This window comes from Eubalaena glacialis, chromosome 14 (genome assembly GCF_028564815.1).
Source record: "Eubalaena glacialis isolate mEubGla1 chromosome 14, mEubGla1.1.hap2.+ XY, whole genome shotgun sequence".
NCBI classification, from domain to species: domain Eukaryota; kingdom Metazoa; phylum Chordata; class Mammalia; order Artiodactyla; family Balaenidae; genus Eubalaena; species Eubalaena glacialis.
Window position 1 is genome coordinate 18,682,462 of NC_083729.1, and position 25,079 is coordinate 18,707,540.

The window sequence follows — 25,079 nt, forward strand, 5'->3', positions numbered from 1 at the left end:
TCCTAGAGATAGGTCAAATTAAAGATAACTGGTTTCTCTTTTCCCACCAAAAAAAACCTGTCCTTATATATTCCCTCTCTCTACTGGTGGTATTAGCATCTACTTAAGTCATTAAACCAGTAACACGGCAGCCAATTTTGCCTCTTCCTTTCCTTCACAATGCCCTCCACCCCTGCAGCTGCATCTCTCTCATGTTAATCCTACCTTCATTCCCACTTCACTAATTAAAACTCTGGACTACTCCAACAGCCCTCCCCCCACCAAAAGCTTTCTTGAGGTACAATTTATACAACATAAAAATCACTCATTTTAAGCATACGATTCAGTGATTTTTAGTGAATTCACAGAGCTGTGCAATCACCCCAGCAATCCAATTTAGGTAACTGTTCCAGGCAACCACTGGTCCACCTTTTGTCTCTACAGACTTGCCTTTTGTGAGCATTTCATATAAATGGAATCATGCAATATGTGCTCTTTTGTGACTGCCTTCTTTCACTTAGCATAACATTTCTAAAGTTCATCCATGTTGTACCATGTATCAGTACCTTATTCCTTTTTATAGCTGAGCAGTACGTCACTGTACAATATACCCTGTTTTGCTTCCCCATTCATCAGTTGACGGACATTTGGGTTGTTTCCGGTTTTTAATTGTTGTGAATAATACTGCTATGAACATTCACATACAAGTCTTTATATGGACATATGTTTTCATCTCTCCTGGGTAGATCCCTAGGAGTAGAATCACTGGGTCGTATGGTAAATATTACGCTTAACTTTTTAGAAACTGCCAAAATGTCTTCAAAACTGGCTCCAACAGCTTTTTAACTGGTCTCTCATCCTCCTACCGAGCCACATTGAGTCCTTGCTATTTCCTGCTGCCAAAGCAATTTACCAATCCATTCCACTGTTTCAAATACTTCTATGAATCCTACTGACTATGGCAATTGTTCTCAAACTTTAGTGTACATAAAAACCACTTGAGTTTGCTGAAGCACAGATTACTCGGCCTTACTACTGTCAGAGAATCTAATTTGCTAGTTCTAAGCTGATGTGGGTAATAAACACAAACACATTTTAAAAAACATAGACCTGGGCTTCCCTGGTGGCGCAGTGGTTGAGAATCTGCCTGCCAATGCAGGGGACACGGGTTCGAGCCCTGGTCTGGGAGAATCCCACATGCCGCGGAGCAACTAGGCCCGTGAGCCACAATTACTGAGCCTGCGCGTCTGGAGCCTGTGCTCCGCAACAAGAGAGGCCGCGATAATGAGAGGCCCGCGCACCGCGATGAAGAGTGGCCCCCGCTCGCCGCAACTGGAGAAAGCCCTCGCACAGAAACGAAGACCCAACGTAGCCATAAATAAATAAATAAATAAATAAATAAATAAACAAACCCAAAGTTTAAAAAAAAAACCAAAAACATAGACCTACAGGATAAAGTCCAAGCTCCTTAGCATGACATTGATTCATTCAAATATTTATAAATAGCCTGTTGTATACCAGAGATAGTTCTAGGGACTGCAGTAGAGCTATGAATAAGACATTCACAGCACTTATATTCTAAATAAGGAGGAGAGAGACAACAACAGTAACAAAATACCAAGTGCTATGGTGACCAGAGCCTAATAAGATTAGGTGGCCAGGGAAGGCCTCTCTAAGGCAGTAGAAGAAAAGCGTCTTCACAACTTCAATGTCCTGGACCCAGCTCACCTTCTGAGCTCTGTTTCCCACCATTCTGTACATCTTTAGCAATACCAAACAGTTTGCAGTTCTTCCGATACACCACGTTATTTCACGTCTCTGCGCCTGTATACGTAGCGTGCTGTGCTTACAGTACCTCCTCCTTCTCCGTCACTGCCTCCCTTCCTCTACTTCACTAGAGACAACACTTCTATATTCATTCCCCAAACTCTGATCAAAATGCTGGGTTTCCTACCAGGAGGCCTCTCCTCTGTGCTATGAACATGCTTCAATCAGTGCATATGCCACACTATACTCGATTTGTTTTACACTTACTCTCTCCTACTAAAGTGTGAGTTCCTCAAGGACAGGATTATATATAGAATGAACAAAACACATCTGCTAATTCTGTGTTTATACTAACAAAATTGCACATAAATTCCAATAGGTTTAAAAAAAAAAAGTATTCCTAAAAAAAATTTTAAGTATCGGTATTAGATATAAACTGATGAAAATAAACCCTCTTCAAATATGAAAGCCTATCTAAATCCTTTAAGAACAGAAATCCATAATTAAAGATATATGCCTGCAAAAGAAATTTCACTAAGAAGTACTTTATTTCTGTAATTTGCACTAAAACTGTTATAGAAAGTAAAATTTTAAAACATCTTTGAGAATTTACATGACACATTTTCATATCAGAAATTAAGGATGGGCCTCAAAATACATTTTCATAATACCAGCAACCGTAAAGAAACACCATTCAATGACATTCAATGATCTCTTACTCTTCAGTAGCAAGTTCATTTCTATAACTTACCTCTTTTTATTCTTGCTTCCTTAATTTCTTCACAGAGTTTATTAAATTCTGGATCCAATTCAGCTGCAATGATGGCATGCGCAGTGTCCTTCAGGGTACAAGCCCTGTGCCTAATTATTTTATCTGTTAAAAAGTTGGTATACATTTATTATACATACAAGTGAAATAACATGAACAAAGGGCATCTTAAAAAGAAAAGGAACACAAACATTTAAATAAAACTGTGACTGCAACGAGAAGCCTGGGCACCTCAACGAAGAGCAGCCCCCCGCTTGCCACAACTAGAAAAAGCCCGCACACAGCAACACACTCAATGCAGCCAACAAAAATTTTTTTAAAAAGACTTTATCAAAATAATTAATTAATTAATTAATTTTAAAAACTGAAAAGCATTTCTAGGCAGGAAGCAAGCTCATTTAAATGATGAGCAAAAAATAAATATAATAAGTTAATCAAGTTGACAATCCTCTGAGAACTATACTTTTAGAACTTCAAAGTACTAAGCCTACTTAACAAATCATTACCTCAAAGATATGGCTTTATTTTATATTTTTCAAAAATGTATGACATTCAATAAAAAATTTTAAAAGATTTACAGGATATTTACCATATGTCCAGCACCAGAGCTACCATACTGAGATTTCAGAAAACCTTACATAATTTTCTCCATGAGACAAAACTGGTCAAAACTATGCTAAAGTAAGGGTGACTGATTAAAAAATTGTAACAGAAACAGACAAATACAATAAGGCACTCTAAGATAAGAATGCAAGATGACATAAATTGCAGGTAGATCTAGAAGAGAAGTGCATACTCTGTTCTAGGTAAACTATACCTAAAATTGGTACTAAAAGAAGAGTCTCTGCTTTACACTAACAGAGAAGTCCTCATTAACTAACAATATGCATAAACAGTGCTCCCTAGAGCTGTGCAACTCCAAGATATTAAAAGTCAAGTTAGGGCTTCCCTGGTGGCGCAGTGGTTAAGAATCTGCCTGCCAATGCAGGGGACATGGGTTCAAGCCCTGGTCCGGGAAGATCCCACATGCTGCGGATCAACTAAGCCCGTGCGCCACAACTACTGAGCCTGCGCTCTAGAGTCCGCGAGCCACAACTACGGAGCCCGCGTGCTACAACTACTGAAGCTCGTGCACCTAGAGCCCGTGCTCCACAACAAGAGAAGCCACCACAATGAGAAGCCCGCGCACCCCCCCCGCTCGCCGCAACTAGAGAAAACCCGCGCACAGCAACGAAGACCCAAGGCAACCAAAAATAAATAAATAAATAAATAAATAATTTTTTAAAAAGAAATAAATTTAAAAAAAAAAGTCAATATATCAAGGTCACTTAATTTGTAACAATTTAGCACTAGCATCTAAGTCACAAAATAACATCTGCTTTTTCATCTCTAGTAAAGACAAAAAGTATAAAGATGTATTTTATTTATAACTTTTCTTATTAGAAAGTCTAATAGTTCACTGTAGAAATCTTATAAAAACAAACATGCAGCACTCAAAAAGCAACCCACTGGTATATTTCCTTCCAATGTATTTTCTCTAAACTTTCACTCAATAAATATTGTCAACTGTACCAGGAAGTAAGTCAGGTGCTGGCTACACAGTAGTGAACAAAACAGACAGGTCACCACTTTCAAGGAGCTTTTCAGAATAGTATAGGAAAGAGGTATTTTACCAAATAATCTCATATACACATATAAACACCTCCTACCCCTCCCTCACCCCCCAAAAAACTTGTAACAGCTATGATGAAAATCTATAGGATACTGGTGTGGATACCAATTTTGAACGGGCAAGTCAGGAAAGACTTCTCTGAATTAGTGGCATTTAAGCTGAGACTTAAAGCATGCACTGGGGTAGCCACTGACAAAGGGAAAAACCACTGCAGGTTCAGAAAATACCATGCAAGAAAGTTCTGGAGTAAAAAGATCGTGGAGATTTAAAGAAACTGAAAGGTAGCCTATGTGATTAGAACACAATAAGCAAGAAGCAAACGGGACTCTGACCATATTGAAAGGATTTTACATCTTATCCCAAGAGCAATGAAAAGTCATTGAAAAGATCCAAGGAGAGAAATTACATGATTTAAATGCTCATCTTTGAAAGATCTCTCTGGCTGTTCCCTAGAGACTGGATTGAGAGGGTCAGGCATAAAACCAGGGAGTATAATCGGAAGGCTCTTTTTAGTGAAAAGAGAAGAGAGAACTGAACCAGGTAATGGTGGTGGTAGTGAAGGAAAGGAAGACTACAGCTTTGAAATGTGTTCTCAATGACACAACTTGGTGGTAAAACAGGGGATGAGATAAGCATCAAGGAAGATTCCCTAGCTTCCTGCATGAAAAATGGGAGGATGGAAGTACCACATACAAAAATAAAAATTAAAAAAAATAAAAAATAAAATAAAAATTAAAAAAAAAAATTACTAGAGAATAAATAGAAAGGAAGTAGGAAAAGAAGTTAGAGATATGTGCTAGTTTAAAGACTTTAGTTTTGACATGACTAAAAAATATCCAAGAGAGCCTGAGCCAAGATGGCAGAGTAGAAGGACGTGCTCTCACTCCCTCTTGTGGGAACACCAGAATCACAACTAGCTGCTGGACAATCATTGACAGGAAGACACTGGAACTCAGCAAAAAAGATACCCCACTTCCAAAGACAAGGGAGAAGCCGCAATGAGATGGTAGGAGTGGTGCAATCACAGTAAACTCAAATCCCATACCTGCTGGGTGGGTGACTCACAGACTGGAGAACACTTATACCACAGAAGTCCACCCACTGGAGTGAAGGTTCTGAGTCCCACGTCAGGTTCCCAAACTGGGGGTCCGGCAACGGGAGGAGGAATTCCTAGAGAATCAGACTTTGAAGGCTAGTGGGATTTGATTGCAGGACTTCGACAGGACTGGGGAAAACAGAGACTCTACTCTTGGAGGGCACACACAAAGTAGTGTGCGCATCGGGACCCAGGGGAAGGAAGAGTGACCCTAGGGGAGACTGAACCAGACCTACCTGCTACTGTTGGAGGGTCTCCTGCAGAGGCAGGGGGTGGCTGTGGCTCACCGTGGGGACAAGGACACTGGCAGCAGATATTCTGGGAACTACTCCTTGGCGTGAGCCCTCCCAGGGTCCACCATTAGCCCCACCAAAGAGCCCAGGTAGGCTCCAGTGTTGGGTTGCCCCAGGCCAAACAACCAACAAGGAGGGAAACCAGCCCCACCCATCAGCAGTCAAGGGATTAAAGTTTTACTGAGCTCTGCCCACCAGAGCAACAGTCAGCTCTACCCACCACCAGTCCCTCCCATCAGGAAACTTGCACAAGCCTCTTAGATAGCCTCATCCACCAGAGGGCAGACAGCAGAAGCAAGAAAAACTATAATCCTGTAGCCTGTGGAACAAAAAACCACATTCACAGAAAGACAGACAAGATGAAAAGGCCAGAGGGCTATGTACCAGATGAAGGAACAAGATAAAACCCCAGAAAAACAACTAAATGAAGTGGAGATAGGCAACCTTCCAGAAAAAGAATTCAGAATAATGATAGTGAAGATGATCCAGGACCTCGGAAAAAGAATGGAGGCAAAGATCGAGAAGATACAAGAAATGTTTAACAAAGACCTAGAAGAATTAAAGAACAAACAAACAGAGATGAACAATACAATAACTGAAATGAAAACTACACTAGAAGGAATCAATAGCATAATAACTGAGGCAGAAGAACGGATAAGTGACCTGGAAGACAGAATGATGGAATTCACTGCTGAGGAACAGAATAAAGAAAAAAGAATGAAAAGAACGGAAGACAGCCTAAGAGAACTCTGGGACAACATTAAACGCAACAACATTCGCATTATAGGGGTCCCAGAAGGAGAAGAGAGAGAGAAAGGTCCCGAGAAAATATCTAAAGAGATTATAGTCGAAAACTTCCCTAACATGGGAAAGGAGATAGCCACCCAACTCCAGGAAGCGCAGAGAGTCCCATACAGGATAAACCCAAGGAGAAACACGCCGAGACACATAGTAATCAAATTAGCAAAAATTAAAGACAAAGAAAAATTATTGAAAGCAGCAAGGGAAAAATGACAAATAACATACAAGGGAACTCCCATAAGGTTAACAGCTGATTTCTCAGCAGAAACTCTACAAGCCAGAAGGGAGTGGCATGATATACTTAGTGATGAAAGGGAAGAACCTACAACCAAGATTACTCTACCCGGCAAGGATCTCATTCAGATTCGATGGAGAAATCAAAAGCTTTACAGACAAGCAAAAGCTAAGAGAATTCAGCACCACCAAACCAGCTCTACAACAAATGCTAAAGGCACTTCTCTAAGTGGGAAACACAAGAGAAGAAAAGGACCTACAAAAACAAACCCAAAACAATTAAGAAAATGGTCATAGGAACATACATATCGATAATTACCTTAAACATGAATGGATTAAATGCTCCAACCAAAAGACACAGGCTTGCTGAATGGATACAAAAACAAGACCCATATATATGCTGTCTACAAGAGACCCACTTCAGACCTAGGGACACATACAGACTGAAAGTGAGGGGATGGAAAAAGATATTCCATGCAAATGGAAATCAAAAGAAAGCTGGAGTAGCAATACTCATATCAGATAAAATAGACTTTAAAATAAAGAATGTTACAAGAGACAAGGAAGGACACTACATAATGATCAAGGGATCAATCCAAGAAGAAGATAACAATTATAAATATACATGCACCCAACATAGGAGCACCTCAATACATAAGGCAACTGCTAACAGCTATAAAGGAGGAAATCGACAGTAACACAATAACAGTGTGGGACTTTAACACCTCACTTACACTAATGGACAGATCATCCAAAATGAAAATAAATAAGGAAACAGAAGCTTTAAATGACACAACAGACCAGATAGATTTAATTGATATTTATAGGACATTCCATCCAAAAACAGATTACACTTTCTTCTCAAGTGTGCACGGAACATTCTCCAGGATAGATCACATCTTGGGTCACAAATCAAGCCTCAGTAAATTTAAGAAAATTGAAATCATATCAAGTGTCTTTTCTGACCACAACACTATGAGATTAGAAGTTAATTACAGGGAAAAAAAACGTAAAAAACACAAACACATGGAGGCTAAACAATACGTTACTAAATAACCAAGAGATCACTGAAGAAATCAAAGAGGAAATCAAAAAATACCTAGAGACAAATTACAATGAAAGCACGACGATCCAAAACCTATGGGATGCAGCAAAAGCAGTTCTAAGAGGGAAGGTTATAGGTATACAAGCCTACCTCAAGAAACAAGAAAAATCTCAAACAATCTAACCTTACACCTAAAGGAACTAGAGAAAGAAGAACAAACAAAACCCAAAGTTAGCAGAAGGAAAGAAATCATCAAGATCAGAGCAGAAATAAATGAAGTAGAAACAAAGAAAACAATAGCAAAGATCAAGAAAACTAAAAGCTGGTTCTTTGAGAAGATAAACAAAATTGATAAACCATTAGCCAGACTCATCAGGAAAAAGAGGGAGAGGACTCAAATCAATAAAATTAGAAATGAAAAAGGAGAAGTTACAACAGACACAGCAGAAATACAAAGCATCCTAAGAGACTACTACAAGCAACTCTATGCCAATAAAATGGACAACCTGGAAGAAATGGACAAATTTTTAGAAAGGTATAACCTTCCAAGACTGAACCAGCAAGAAATAGAAAATATGAATAGACCAATCACGAGTAATGAAATTGAAACTGTGATTAAAAATCTTCCAACAAACAGAAGTCCAGGACCAGATGGCTTCACAGGTGAATTCTCTCAAACATTTAGAGAAGAGCTAACACCCATCCTTCTCAAACTCTTCCAAAAAACTGCAGAGGAAGGAACACTCCCAAACTCATTCTATGAGGCCACCATCACCCTGATACCAAAACCACACAACGATACTACAAAAAAAGAAAATTACAGACCAATATCACTCATGAATATAGATGCAAAAATCCTCAACAAAATACTAGTAAACAGAATCCAACAACACATTAAAAGGATCATACACCATGATCAAGTGGGATTTATCCCAGGGATACAAGGATTCTTCAATATACACAAATCAATCAATGTGATACACCATATTAACAAATTGAAGAATAAAAACCATATGATCATCTCAATAGATGCAGAAAAAGCTTTTGAAAAAATTCAACACCCATTTATGATAAAAACTCTCCAGAAAGTGGGCATAAAGGGAACCTACCTCAACATAATAAAGGCCATATACGACAAACCCACAGCAAACATCATTCTCAGTGGTGAAAAACTGAAAGCATTTCCTCTAAGATCAGGAACAAGACAAGGATGTCCACTCTCATCACTATTATTCAATGTAGTTTTGGAAGTCCTAGCCACCGCAATCAGAGAAGAAAAAGAAATAAAAGGAATACAGATTGGAAAAGAAGAAGTAAAACTGTCACTGTTTGCAGATGACATGATACTATACATAGAGAATCCTAAAGATGCTACCAGAAAACTACTAGAGCTAATCAATGAACGTGGTAAAGTTTCAGGATACAAAATTAATGCACAGAAATCTCTTGCATTCCTATACACTAATGATGAAAAATCTGAAAGAGAAATTAAGGAAACACTCCCATTTACCACTGCAACAAAAAGAATAAAATACCTAGGAGTAAACCTACCTAGGGAGACAAAAGACCTGTATGCAGAAAACTATTAGACACTGATGAAAGAAATTAAAGATGATACCAACAGATGGAGAGAGATACCATGTTCTTGGACTGGAAGAATCAATATTGTGAAAATGACTCTACTACCCAAAGCAATCTACAGATTCAATGCAATCCCTATCAAATTACCAATGGCATTTTTTACGGAACTAGAACAAAAAATCTTAAAATTTGTATGGCGACACAAAAGACCCCGAATAGCCAAAGCAGTCTTGAGGGAAAAAAACGGAGCTGGAGGAATCAGACTCCCTGACTTCAGACTATACTACAAAGCTACAGTAATCAAGACAATACAGTACTGGCACAAAAACAGAAACATAGATCACAGGAACAAGATAGAAAGCCCAGAGATAAACCCAGGCACCTATGGTCAACTAATCTATGACAAAGGAGGCCAGGATATACAATGGAGAAAAGACAGTCTCTTCAGTAAGTGGTGCTGGGAAAACTGGACAGCTACATGTAAAAGAATGAAATTAGAACACTCCGTAACACCATACACAAAAATAAACTCAAAATGGATTAGAGACCTAAATGTAAGACTGGACACTATAAAACTCTTAGAGGAAAACATAGGAAGAACACTCTTTGACATAAATCACAGCAAGATCTTTTTTGATCCACCTCCTAGAGTAATGGAAATAAAAACAAAAATAAACAAATGGGACCTAATGAAACTTCAAAGCTTTTGCACAGCAAAGGAAATCATAAACAAGACAAAAAGACAACCCTCAGAATGGAAGAAAACATTTGCAAACAAATCAACGGACAAAGGATTAATCTCCAAAATATATAAACAGCTCATGCAGCTCAATATTAAGAAAACAAACAACCCAATGCAAAAATGGGCATTAAGACCTAAATAGACATTTCTCCAAAGAAGACATACAGATGGCCAACAAGCACATGAAAAGCTGCTCAACATCACTAATTATTAGAGAAATGCAAATCAAAACTACAATGAGGTATCACCTCACACCAGTTAGAATGGGCATCATCAGAAAATCTACAAACAACAAATGCTGGAGAGGGTGTGGAGAAATGGGAACCCTCCTGCACTGTTGGTGGGAATGTAAATTGATACAGCCACTATGGAGAACAGTATGGAGGTTCCTTAAAAAACTAAAAAATAGAATTACCATATGATCCAGCAATCCCACTACTGGGCATATACCCAGAGAAAACCATAATTCAAAAAGACACATGCACTCCAATGTTCACTGCAACACTATGTACAATAGCCAGGTCATGGAAGCAACCTAAATGCCCATTGACAGACTAATGGATAAAGATGATGTGGTACACATATATAACTGAATATTACTCAGCCATAAAAAGGAACAAAATTGGGTCATTTGTTGAGACGTGGATGGATCTAGAGACTGTCATACAGAGTGAAGTAAGTCAGAAAGAGAAAAACAAATATCGTATATTAATGCATATATGTGGAACCTAGAAAAATGGTACAGATGAACCGGTTTGCAGGACAGAAATTGAGACACAGATGTAGAGAACAAACGTATGGACACTAAGGGGGGAAAGCGGCAGGGGGTGGGGGTGGTGGTGTGATGAATTGGGAGATTGGGATTGACATGTATACACGGATGTGTATGAAATTGATGACTAATAAGAACCTGCTGTATAAAACAAAAATAAAATTCAAAAATTTAAAAAAAAAATCCAAGTGGAGATATCATGTAGGCAAATGAATATAGATCTCGACAATTTATGACCAAAAGCCACAATGTGTAATCTGTATTTATTATTTAAAATTTTGTACTTCCCTAAGCCTTAAAAAAAAGAAAAAAGATTATGGCATAAGAGACATATAATAAACTGCACATATTTAAAGTATACATTGTGATATGCTTTGACATAAGTACAAATCCATAACATCATCATTATATCAAGATAATGAATATATCCACCATCACCAAAAGTCTCCTTGTGCCCCTCTGTCATCCTTCCTTTCACTCTTTCCACAACTCTCCATTCCCAGGGAACCACAGGTCTGTTTACTGGCACCATAGATTACTTCATATTTTCTAGAATTATGTGCACTATAATATATATTGAATCGCATATATATTCTCTATATATTAATGTATATATAATTCTAACATATTTATAAATACATATATAAATGGGGTTATAAAGAATATATCCTTTTTTTGTCTGGATTCTTTTACTTGACATAATTATTTTGACATTAATACCTATTGTTTTATATAATATTGTACAGCAACTACACTTCAATTAAAAATTAATTTTTTAAAAAACAATAAAAATACCTATTGTATTATATGCATCAACACTCCATTCCTTTTTATTGCTGAGTAATATTCCACTATTGGATATAACACAATTTATTTATCCATTCACATGTTGATGGACATTAGGGATGGTTCTGGGTTTTGGCAATTATCAACAATGTTACATAAATATTCATGAACAAGTCTTTATATGGACATATGTTTTCATTTCCCTTGAGTTAATATTTAAGAGTGGAATGGCTAGCTCAACAATGGGTGTATGTATGTTTAACAATCTTAAAACTGCCAAGCTTTTTCAAAGTTGTACCATTTTATATTCCTACCAGCAGTGCATCACAGTTCCAGTTCCTCCACATCCTTGTCAACACTTGGTATGATCAGTCTTTTTAATTTTAGACATTCTTATAGGTGTTTAGTGGTATCTCATTATGCTTTTGATTTGCATTTTGTTTAAGATTAATGAAGTTGAGTATACCTTCATGTTCTTATTTTCCCTCTGTATATCATCTTTGGTGAAGTGTCTTCAAATCTTATACTTATTATTTTAATTGGGTTATTTTCTTATTATTAAATTTTTTTAATAAACTTATTTATTTATTTATTTATTTTTGGCTGTGTTGGGTCTTCTTTGCTTCACGTCAGCTTTCTCTAGTTGCGGCAAGCGGGGGCTACTCTTCATTGCGGAGCGTGGGCTTCGCATTGTGGTGGCTTCTCTTGTTGCAGAGCATGGGCTCTAGGCGTGCGGGCTTCAGTAGTTGTGGCATGCGGGCTCAGTAGTTGTGGCTCGCAGGCTCTGGAGTGCAGGCTCAGTAGTTGTGGCGCTTGGGCTTAGTTGCTCCACAGCATGTGGGATGGTCCCAGACCAGGGCTCGAACCCGTGCACCCTGCATTGGCAGGCAGATTCTTAACCACTGTGCCACCAGGGAAGTCCCTTACTAAATTCTGAGAATTCTTTTAATAGTCTGGATACAAGATAGCTTTTATATTTAAGGTATATTATCCATTGAGATTCTTTATATAGATAAGAGGTCTTTTTTTTTGCATACTTATATCCAATTGTTCTAGCACTGTTTGTTGAAAAAACTACTTTCTCCACTGCACTGACTTTGCACCTTTGTCAAAATGCCACTGACTCTATATGTGTGGGTCACTTTCAGGACTCCATATTATTCCATTGCTCTATTTGTCATTCTTTATGCCAATATTACACTGTCTAGATTACCCTAACTTTATGTCTTGAAATAAGGTGGTATTAAGTCCTCCAACTCTGTTTTTACTTTACAAAGCTGTTTTGACTATTTTAGATCCTTTCCATTTTCATATGAATTTTAGAATCACCTTGTCCATTTCTATAAAATGCCTTCTGGAATTCCGACTGAGGTGGTTCAATTTGAGAACTGACATCTTCACAATGTTGAGTCTCCCAATCCATGAACACAATATATCTCTCAGTCTATTTAAGTTCTCTTTAATTTTTCTCAGCAATGTTTTGTAGTTTTCAATGTATAGGTCTTGCCTATCTTTTGTCAGATTTATCAACATCTCATGTTTTTTCATGTTAATGTAAATAGTAATTTAAAATTTCAATTTGCTATTGTTTGGGGCTAGTATTGTATTTCCATAAATACAACTGAGTTTTGTATATTGATCATGTATCCTGCAACTTCACTAAACACACTTGCTAGTTCTAACAGTGTCTTTGCAAATTCCATAGGATTTTCTCTGTAGACATCATGTTGTCTACAAATGAAGATAGTTTTACTTCTTCATTCCCAAACTAGATGCCTCTTATTTCTTTTTCTTACCTTACTGCACTTTCTGGAACCTTCAGTATAATGTTGGGTAGAAGTGGTAAAAGTGGACATCTTTGCCATGTTCTTGATCTTAAGGGGAAGCATTTAGTCTTCTGTCATTAAGTATGATGTGAACTGTAGGTTTTTTGTTCATGTCCTTAATCAGACTGAGGATGGTCCTTTCTATTCCTCGTTTGCTTACACTTTGTATTCAGGAATGCCTATTGGATTTGTCAAATGCTTTTGTGCACTGACTGAGATAATCATTTCTTAGTCTGTTAATACAGTGATCTACATCGATTGGTTTTCAAATTTTAAACCAATCTTGCATTCCTTGCATATTCAAGCAGGAATACACCCTACTTAATCACAAGGTATTATCTTTTTAACATATTGGATATAACTTGCCAAAATTTTGTTTATGTTCATGAGGGATACGGGTCTATAGTTTATTTGGTCTTTTTTTTTTCCCCCTTGTAATATCTTTTTCAGAGTAATGCTAACTTTATAGACTAGGTTGGAAAGAATTCTCTCCACTTCAATTTTCTGGAAAAGTTTGTGTAGAACTGGTATTATTTTTTTCCCTAAATGTTCAGTAAAATTAACCAGTGAAGGCATCCAGGCCTGAAGTTTTCTTAATGGAAATGTTTTTAACTGTTAGTTCAATTTCTTTAATAGAAAAAGAATTACCTATTCACATTATACATTTCTTCTTTCATGAGCTTTTTTTTTCGTCTTTCAACAAATTTATCCAATTTACCGAAGTTGTCAAATGTATTGGCATAAAGCTATTCATAAAGTTCCCTTACTGTTCTCTTAATATCTGTAGAATATGTAGTAATGTTATCTCCTTCATTCTTGTTAATGGTAATTTGTGACTTCTCGTTATCCTGACCAGCTCCACTAGAGATTTATCAATTACCGATCTTCTAAAAGAACCAGCTTTGCGTTTCCTTGGTTTTCTCAATTTTTTTTCCTGTTTACTATTTTATTGATCTGCTCAGATCTTTATAATTTCCTTTCTTTTGCTTACTTTGGGTTTCATTTGCTCTCTGTTTCCTAGTTTCTCAAGTTGGGAGCTCAGATCAGTTATTTGAGACTTTTCTTCTTTTCTAATTTAAGTATTTAGTGCTATAAATTTCCGCCAAAGTAATGCATTAGCTGCACCTCATAAGTTTTTATATTTTCATTTTATCCACTTTAATAATTTTTAAACTTCTCTTTTGATTTCTTCCTTGATCCATGGAGTTATTTAGAAGCATGGTATTTAGTTTCCAAATATCTTTTCCAAATAACCTTTTGTTATTGATTTCTAATTTAATTCCATTGTGGTCAAAGAACGTACTTTGTATGACTTGAATCCTTTTATATTTAATAAGACTCATTCTGTGGCCCAGAATATGTTCTATCTTGGTGAACATTCCAGTGCACTTGAAAATAATGTGTATATATGTTGCCATTGGGAAAAGTGTTCCATAAATATCACTTAGATAAAGTTGATGGATAGGGTTGTTCAAGTCTTCTGTATCTTTACTGACTTTCTGTGTACTAGCCTTATCTAGTTTTAAGAGAGGGATAATGAAGTCTCCAAGAAATTACAAATTTCTCTATTTTTCCTTGTAGTTCTATCAGTTCTTGCTTCATGAATTTTAAAGCTCTGCTATCAGAAGCAATAAATATTTAGAATTATTATGTGTACTTGATAACTATGAAATAATCTTCTTTAACCCAGGTATCTGTGGCCCGAAATCAACTTTGATATTTATATAATCACTCCAACTTGGTATGATTATGGTATTTCATGCTTTTAATCTATTTGTAGCTTTATATTTAAAGTGGGCTTCTTTTATATAAAAAAACACTAATTCAAAAAGATATGCACCCCAATGTTAATAGCAGCATTATTTACAATAGCCAAGGCACAGAAGCAACATAAGTGTCCATCAACAGATGAATGGATAAGGAAGATGATATATACATACATACATATATATATATATATATATATGGACTACTCAGCCATTAAAAAAATGAAATTTTGCAATTTATGACAATATGGATAGACCTGCAGGGTATTATGTTTAGTGAAATGAGTCAGAGAAAGACAAATACTGTATGTTATCAGTTATATGTCAAATCTAAAAAATAAAACAAACAAATGAATGTAACAAACCAGAAACAGACTCACAGATATAGAGAACTAGTGGTTACCAGTGAAGAGAGGGAAGGGGGAGAGACAAGATAAGGGTAGGGGATTAAGAGGTACAAACTACTATGTATAAAATAAGTATGCTACAGGATATAATGTACAGCAAAGGGAATATAGCCAATATTTTATATAACTTTAAATGGAGTATAATCTCTAAGAATTTTGAATCATTATGTTGTATAATACTATAAATCAGCTATGCCTCAATTTTTAAAAAAGTATATGGGAGGAAAATGAATGAATGAATAAGTTTTTTTTTTAAATAACCTTAAATAAACAAACAAGAAAGTGGGTTTCTTGTAAAGGAACCTCATTAGTGCAGTAGGTAGAGTGTCAGTCTCATCAAGTGGGTTTCTTGTAGGGAGCATATGGTTGCGTCTTGCTTTTTTATCCAAAAGACATTCTCTGCCTTTATTTGTGATGTTCAAGCCAGGTATCAGCAAGTTTTCCTGTATAAGGCCAGAGAGTAAATATCTTAGGCTTCTCAAGCCATAAGGTCTCTGGCAAGTATTCAAAGCCGCCCCTGTAGCATAAAAGCAGCCCTAGACAACATGTAAACAAAGGGGCATGCCTGTGTTCCAACTATGAAAACTTCATTTACAAAACCAGGCAGTCAGTTTGACTGTAGTTTGTTGATCCCTGGTTTAGCGGATCATTTGCTTTTAATATAATTTATGTGATTATTAATATGCTTGCTATTTACTTTCTACTTGTCCCACATGCTCTTTGTTCCCTTTTTCCTCTTTTTTCTCACTTCTTTTGGATTGTGTACATTTTTATGATTCAGTTTTTCTCCTTGTTGGTTTATCTCCTCTAACTATTTGCTACACTACTGCTAGCCCTATATAAACATCAAGGAATATTCCCTCTCCTTCTCCGGCCTCAGGTAGTTTCCTCACACATATGTGCTGATCAGTATTCAGCTAGCTAAAGACTGGAGGAGGCTCTTCTGCAGATCTCCAGAGTACTCTCTCTGTGCAGCTTTCTCCTTCCTGGTACTCTGCCCTGAGAATTTGATCCACTTTGGCCTCCTTACATTCCCAGCAATTCAGGGAGACGTCCAGGCTCCGCCTGGCTTCTTCCTTCCCGTAACACAGTCTGGAAGCTATCCAGGCAACTATAGTGCTCAACTTGTTAGTTTCCCACCCTTCACAGATCATTTCCATTGTTTCCTGATATCCAATGTCTTCAAAATTGTTTTTTCAAAAATTTTGTTCAGTTTTTTTTTTCCATTGTTTCAGGCAGAAGGGGAAATTCAGTCCCTTTTAATCCATCTTGGCCAGAATCAGAAGTCTCCTGATATTTTAAAACATTCTTTGAAAACCAAATTTTAATGGTTATGTGACAATCCAAAGAAAGATGAACCTTAATTTTTCAAAATTATTGCTCTATTGTTGGAAGTTTAAAGTTCCTTCAAATTCTAACCACTACAAACAAAAAACTGCAATGAACATCCTTAGAAGGAGCTATGCTTTCAAGCTGATATTGGTAGCCCAAGCAACTTTCTGCCACTGGCTTTCCATTTCAGCTCGAAAAAAGCTAAAAAAAAAAGGTAAAATTAAATATAAAGGTCATGTATCTAGCACATTATACTCTAAAATAACTCAGTGATCTTTCTTTTTGTTTTTTTTTAAACACATGCTTCCCACCCACATTCCATCCCCAATTAAAGGGGGGAGAAGAATGAATGAATGAATTAATTAAGAAAAGAATTCCATAAAAATTTCCCACTGGTCTGAAGGACAAGGAATTTATTCTAAAGAGCATCTGTGGGGACTTCCCTGGTGGCAAAGTGGTTAAGAATCCGCCTGCCAATGCAGGGGACACAGGGTCGGATCCTGGTTTGGGAAGATCCCACATGTCACGGAGCAACTAAGCCCACGTGCCACAACTTCTGAAGCCCACGCACCTAGAGCCTGTGCTCCACAACAAGAGAGAAGCCACCACAATGAGAAGCCCGCGCACCGCAACGAAGAGTAGCCCCCGCTCGCCGCAACTAGAGAAAACCAGTGCTCAGCAACAAACACCCGACACAGCCAAAAAAAAAAAATTTAATAACAAGACGTTTTTTAAAAAATAAATAAATAAAAAATAAAGAGCATCTGTGGGAATTCCCTGGCAGTCCAGTGGTTAGGACTCCATGCTTTCACTGCTTAGGGCCCAGGTTCAACCTCTGGTCAGGGAACTGAGGTCCCACAAGCCACACAGAGCAGCCTAAATAAATAAATAAATAAATAAATAAATAGCATCTGCATCTGGCAAGGTAATGCTTTTTACATATGCCTATCATTACAATTCTTTTTAATCATTCTTAGCTTAGAACAGTGTCTAAGTTTATACATAGCATAGAACTGTAAGCTCACAGATTAAAATTAGAAGACATGTCCATATCTTGGATCTTCATCTTTTTTGATGGGTAGGGGAGTCATCTTGGATCTTATAAGCTTGTGATAAAGATGGAAAAGTATACATGTACACAATTTTGTATGTAGTTGTTCAGAGACCCTCTCATGGCCACCAGACTTAAATTCCTTGCTTTAAAATTATACATGAATAATAGCTACATATTTACCACCAGTTCTTTTATTTTGTCTCATACGTTAAAATCTTAAGATTCTCCAAATCCATGAAATTTAAAAGTAACATAAGCATAGCAGAAAAACCCCATACATACTGGCTTTGAAGTTAAGACAGATCACAATCCATTCAGTTGTGCCATATAATATTTGTGGGTTTGTTCACAAATTACATAACCTCTCTGAGACCCAATCTCCTTATATCTATAAAATAAAGATATTACCACCTAGCTTTGCCTTCAATAAAAAGTAATGGCTGTTAGAATAAATTGATAAGTATTAATAAAATTAATACAATCACTACTTTTATGAAGGTAACAATTATTTCAATGTGTCTATGTTTCTTTTGTATTTTGGTGAACAGAAGTATATTAGCTGGGTTTTTTTCAACAAAATTATTAAGAAAGATTAATAATATTTTTTTAAAAACTGATTTTTATGGGATGATTTTTCATCCTAAATCATTTCATAAATAAGAAATTTTACTGTATTTACTGGTTCATATCTGCATTATGTCTCCATTTTATAATTTCTATGTACTCTGAGACTCCTTCAGTTAGTATCTAAGAAGAGGACAATTCATAAAATTTACTCACTGGTCCCATTTATTAAGAATATGCTCCATACAAGATGTCTATACAGATCCTGTTCTCAATCAGCTTAGAGTCTAAAATACAGGATAAGGATATGTAAATAAATAATGACTCCAGGAAAAAAAAAGAAAGGAATAAGTGTCTCAGAAAAGTTACATAGTGTTATGATTCCAAGACGAAGGGATTACTTGTAACTGGAAGGAAATCGGAAAAAACTTTCATGAGCATAGCATTTAATATTCCTTGAAGGATAAGTGGGATTTTAAAAGATAAGCATGGTTTTAAAATGATGCACTAGGGGGGCTTCCCTGGTGACGCAGTGGTTGAGAGTCTGCCTGCCAGTGCAGGGGACACGGGTTCGAGCCCTGGTCTGGGAAGATCCCACATGCCGCGGAGCAACTATGCCCGTGAGCCACAATTACTGAGCCTGCGCGTCTGGAGCCTGTGCTCCGCAACAAGAGAGGCCGCGATGGTGAGAGGCCCGCGCACCGCGATGAAGAGTGGCCCCCACTTGCCGCAACTGGGGAAAGCCCTCGCACAGAAACCAAGACCCAACACAGCCATAAATGAATGAATAAATAAATAAATAAATAAATAAACCCAAAGTTAAAAAAAAAAAAATGATGCACTAGGTTTTCTTGTATATAACTTACATCTCAACAAAACTGATTTAAAAAGAATGAAAAAAAGAAAGAAGAAAGAAAGAACGAATGTACACACTCTCAGCAGAGGCAACACATTTAACAAAGGTACTGGAAGTACCAACTGTAAGACTGAGACTTAAATTGAGAATTGGAACCCATATTCCCTTGAGGAGGGGTTCTTCTAGGCTGCCCTCTCTTTTCATTCTGTATACTGCCTATGTGATCTCATTCACCCCTATACACTTATGACTCCAACCAGGTCTCTTACTCAAACTTCTACCTCTGAACCCCCATATAAAACTACTACACAATGTCTGCATTTTATCTGGGTGTACCAGAGGTAACTTACATTAACACATCCAAAATTAAACTTAGCATAAACCTGTTCCTCCATTGGTTTACTTGTCAGATTCCTAACACCCAGACCACAAAAACTCAGATGTCATTCTAGATTTCTGTCGGTCATACATAATTGGTTGGTCACTAAGCCCTCTATGTTCAATCTATGTTGCCATAGCAAGTGAATCTTTTTTTTTTTTTGGCCGCGCCACGCAGCTTGTGGGATCTTAGTTCCCTGACCAGGGATTGAACCTGGGCCCCAGCAGTGAATGCGCTGAGTCCTAACCACTGGACTGCCAGGGAATTCCCTGCAAGTGAATCTTAATTGGTCTTCCAACCTCCATCTCATCATTCCCTTGACCTTTGACACTGCCTATAATACTATACTCTTAAATGCAAATCAAATCAAATCACTTTCTGTCTCAAAACCACCCAGTGGCCCCTTATAATCTAGAGAATTAACTCTGAAATCCTTACACAGGATCAAATGAAGATAGGGAACTTACTGTGACATTTATTTACCATGTAACTGGAAGGAAACTTAGTGGACTCCCCACTAAGAAGCCTTTAGGCATCTCTCAGGCCAGAGCTGCATATCTCCAGCACTGAACACAATTTACACACAGAAAATATTTCATAAATGGATGCTCAGTAAATGGAGATTCAGTGAGTAGAGTAGTGAATGAATTTCTCACTACTCCTCCACAGACACTCTACTTTCCAGCCATATTCTCTTTTTTTTATACCTTTGTACACTACTTTTCTCAGCCTAAAATGAATGCCCTTTTTAATCTTGTTCATCTCCAGTGTCTTCTCCTCTGTGCTCTACTCACACTGTACATATATCTAATACACACCTTATGAAACTGCATTACAATCGTCTGCTGCTGCCTCAAGACAAAATTCAAAATCGCCACCTCTATGCTATCTCTACACCTTAATAATCTATTACAATTACCAATAGTTAGATATTTGTCATTCCTATAAAACAGTGAGTTTCTAGATAGGAGGGACTGTGGCTTATTTATTAACTGTTATGGGCTGAACTGTGTTCTTCCCCAAAATTCATATGTTGAGACTATAACCCCCAATATCTCAGAATGTGACTGTATTTGGAGTAGAGACTTTAAAGAAGTAATCAAGGTAAAAGAAAGTCATAAGAGTAGGCCCTAATCTAATCTGACTTGTGTACTTATAAGGAGAGGAAATTTGAACACACACAAGAGACACCAGGGGTGCATGGACACAAAGAAAAGACCATGTGAGGACAAAGCAAGAAGGTAGCCTCCGAAAACAAAGGAAAGAGGCTTCAGAGGAAACCAAATCTGCCGACACCTTGATTTTGGACTTTTAGCCTCCAGAACTATGGGTAAATCAATTTCTGTTGTTTAAGCCATGCAGTCTGTGGTATTTTGTTAAGGAAGTCCTAGCAAATTAATACTATAACATATAGCATAATGTCTGTCACATAGTAATTATTCAATATGTATTACTGATCTGAATATCTCCATCTCAAGAGGCAAGGACTGTCACAGTACTCTAAGCACTCAGCTCAGTAACAGCACATGATACTTACAAATACTAATAGAAAATATGAATGAGTTTGACTGAAGCATAGCCCTAGAGGGCTCCAAAAGCTGGGGTCAATCTGTGAGCTTTATTCCTAAACAACTGGTACAAAACAGAAGATTTTGAGAGTACTACAAGACTAGGGCTGAAATTTCATCAAAATTAGCTAAATGAGGGTATGTATGTGAATGCACTTGAGGGCCAGAGGGGGCATGTGGTACAAGACAAAGAATGGGGAACAGTTAAACATAAAATATATCACATATTTATAAGATAATAATTAGGATCAAATATCTGATACTAGTCACATTTAGAACCTACAAACTAAAATTCTTCTGGCTAACATATTTAATTTTTGTCCACTTTATCCTCAAGGGAGAATCTGGGTAAACACTTAGGCAACATGTACAGCTTCCAGAATGTTGGCTTTTGTCTTCGATGTACATGCTAGTTTTTTTCCCCAAATGGCCAAGTGTTCTGCAAAACAGAACACTGTAAGCTTTCAAATACTCATGGGAGCTTGTAAAAGTAATACAACATTCATGTAATTTCCACTTGCTACACAACAGACCCTGAGGTTATTTTCCTAATACATAACAAGTTGTTCTGTTGCTAAGAAGAAAAAAAGGGCTCTTGACTGAAGATATGAAAAAATCTGAACAGAGCTGAAATCATGCTTTTGAATTGTATGACACTTTTTGCATCTAAAACAGTGAAGAAATAAAGTTACAAGTGTATCATGTCAACTCTAACTGTGAGATAGAGCCATATTCTTTGATTATACAACTGCATTCTGTAGTAAAAGGTTATTATGCACCAGAAATCATTGCTTCTTTCATAAAAGCAATATTATTTCAATGTGGTTATAATTAAGTTACACGGGGTGGGGTGGGGGGAGAATCTGGATTGACCCTTTCTACTGGCTTTTTCTAACCGCTCAAATTCATTTTTCACTATCAAGTCCCTAGATTTGTTCCAAAATAGGATTAAATTTTAAATGTGGTCCAGGGAATATACTAATAAGCACAAAGTACAAAGGGTCATTCTAAAGCAAATATGTAGGTACACACTAAGGAAACAATTTATAACAAATTAAAGCATAATTTAAATAATAATGATAACAAGAATAAATATATGAATGACTAATCTTTATGGAATACTTCTCACATCTCAGGCACTATGCTAAGGGCCTAACATATTCAAGTTGAACCACATGAAAATGGCAATTTCATAAGGTTTAACCTAATACATTTTCTCATCTAATCCTTACAACTACCCAGTGACAAGAGTACTATAATTATCCCTATTTGCAGATAAGGAACTAAAATTTAGGGGACTTAACTTGATCAAGTTAAAGAACTAGGAAATAAAACTGGGACTGAAGCCTAGGTGTACATCCAAAGCCCAGGCTCTCCTTACCTACTGCACAGTTTCAGTAACCTCTATGTCTTGAAAAACTAACAGGATGAGAGTGTAGGCACTCAAGTACTCTCACACACTGCTCAAGGCCACTATATAGACACTTGTGCAACTGTACCTTCACCAAGAACGCAGCAAGGGAATCAAAGGAGACTGACATCCAGCCCATTCTTTACTAGCCAAACTGTGGCCCTGTTGCAGATGCCATCTACATTGAAAAGGAGATTCTCTCAGTCACACAAAACTGCTATACTGGTTAACAAGTGACCCTGATGCTGCTAGAAGAAGATTTTTTAAATTGTGAGAAAATTTTAACAACACAGTTTAAAAGCCTTAAAAGAGATTATTATACAATCTTTGATCCAGAAATTTCACTTTAAGGAATTTATCTTCAGGAAATAATTAAGGATATACATAAAATTTATCAGTGTTATAATAGAGAAAAAAGCTAAAAAATCTAATATGTCCAACAATAGGGTAGTAGCTACTGTAATACATCCATATGATAAAAATTATGTGGTAAAAATACATTAACTCATAACCTTTTCACAAAATATTACATGAATGAAAATGTTTACAAAAGTTATATTTTCATTTTTTTTAGTAAAAATATTATTCATACATGTATTTCATATATAATATCTGTGCATGTGTATGTGTGACAGAGAGAGAGAGAGAGAGAGAGAGAGAGAGAGAGAGAGGGAGGGAGGGAGGGAGGGAGGGAGGGAAAGAGAAAGAGAGAAAACACTAGATAACAGGATTATAGGTTGCTTTAATTTTCTTCATTTTTATCCTCATAAATTTTTCTATATGATATACAATGAAAAGTAAAAAAAAAAAAACAAAAAAAAAACCTAAACAAACAGCAACAAATGTCCTGATACAAAGCTTAAAAACTGTTAGATACCAAGAGTAGCTATATAAAAGTTTATTCTGCCTCTTAACTTGGAATTAAAGTATGTAATTTACTGTGGTCTAAACTGAGACAAGAAATACTTAACTTCATGCAGAAATGAGAAATCCAGGTCATTCTAACAGGTGGCGTGAGTTAAGAACCACTGCCCATAAATACAGACACAAGGCAGAAACTGTATTCTGAATATCTTTAGATAACTGAAAGTTTGCGTTAATTTTTTAAAAATAAAAAGCATCTTACTTGTATATCATCTGTGGAAGAAACAGAATTCTCAACAGAGTGAGAAAAAGAGTAATGACCCCTGCCAGCTGGGAAAGGGCCTGGCACTATCGGCCAGGCCTTGGTGTATTCATATGAAACATAAAAACAATTTTAGGGACTTTCCTGGTGGTCCAGGGGTTAAGAATCTGCCTTCCAATGCAGGGGACGCAGGTTCCATCCCTGGTCGGGGTACTAAGATCCCACATGCCTTAGGGCAACTAATCCCACGCGCCGCAACTACTGAGCCCGCACGCTCTGGAGCCCACGTGCCACAACTAGCGAGAAGCCCGCAAAACGCAACGAAGGGGCTTCCCTGGTGGCGCAGTGGTTGAGAATCTGCCTGCCAATGCAGGGGACACAGGTTCGAACCCTGGTCTGGGAAGATTCCACATGCCGCGGAGCAACTAGGCCCATGAGCCACAATTACTGAGCCTGCGCGTCTGGAGCCTGTGCTCCGCAACAAGAGAGGTCGCGATAATGAGAGGCCCGCGCACCGCGATGAAGAGTGGCCCCCACTTGCCGCAACTAGAGGAAGCCCTAGCACAGAAACGAAGACCCAACACAGCCATAAATAAATAAATAAAATTAAAAACAAAAAAACAAAAAACGCAACGAAGATCCTGTGTGCTGCAATTAAGACGCAACACAGCAAGATAAATAAAATAATTTTAAAAAATGAAAAATAAAAAAAAACTTAGGGCTTCCCTGGTGGCGCAGTGGTTGAGAATCTGCCTGCCAATGCAGGGGACACGGGTTCGAGCCCTGGTCTGGGAAGATCCCACATGCCGCGGAGCAACTAGGCCCGTGAGCCACAACTACTGAGCCTGCGCGTCTGGAGCCTGTGCTCCGCCACAAGAGAGACCGCGATAGTGAGAGGCCCGCGCACCGCGATGAAGAGTGACCCCCGCTCGCCACAACTAGAGAAAGCCCTCGCACAGAAACGAAGACCCAACACAGCCAAAAATAAATAATAAATAAAAATTTAAAAAAAAAAAAAAACTTAAACAATTTTACAGAACACCACTCTGTGACCACGGTGGATCAAGATAAAAACAAGACCACTCCATAATCACGTCTGAACACAGACAAAGTATGAACGTTGTCCTAACCACAAAAATAACCAAATATAATCCTAGCCTGGGTAAGATGAATGACTGCTGCTTCTTTACCAATCACAACTTTAGCCCTGCTCCATTCTTCTTGCCTTCCAGGTTCTTAAAATACCTAGTCCC

The 25,079-nt window shown here is 37.4% G+C and overlaps 1 protein-coding gene across 1 annotated transcript in view; it reads right to left on the minus strand.

The window, feature by feature from the left end:
- The window catches only part of ATAD2B (ATPase family AAA domain containing 2B), a 167,568-nt gene that overhangs the window by 18,421 nt on the left and 124,068 nt on the right, over positions 1–25,079 (minus strand). Inside the window, exon 23 of the mRNA XM_061168830.1 lies at positions 2,498–2,620. Within this exon, the coding sequence (XP_061024813.1) occupies positions 2,498–2,620 (123 nt within the window). The remainder of the gene's footprint in view (positions 1–2,497; positions 2,621–25,079) is intronic.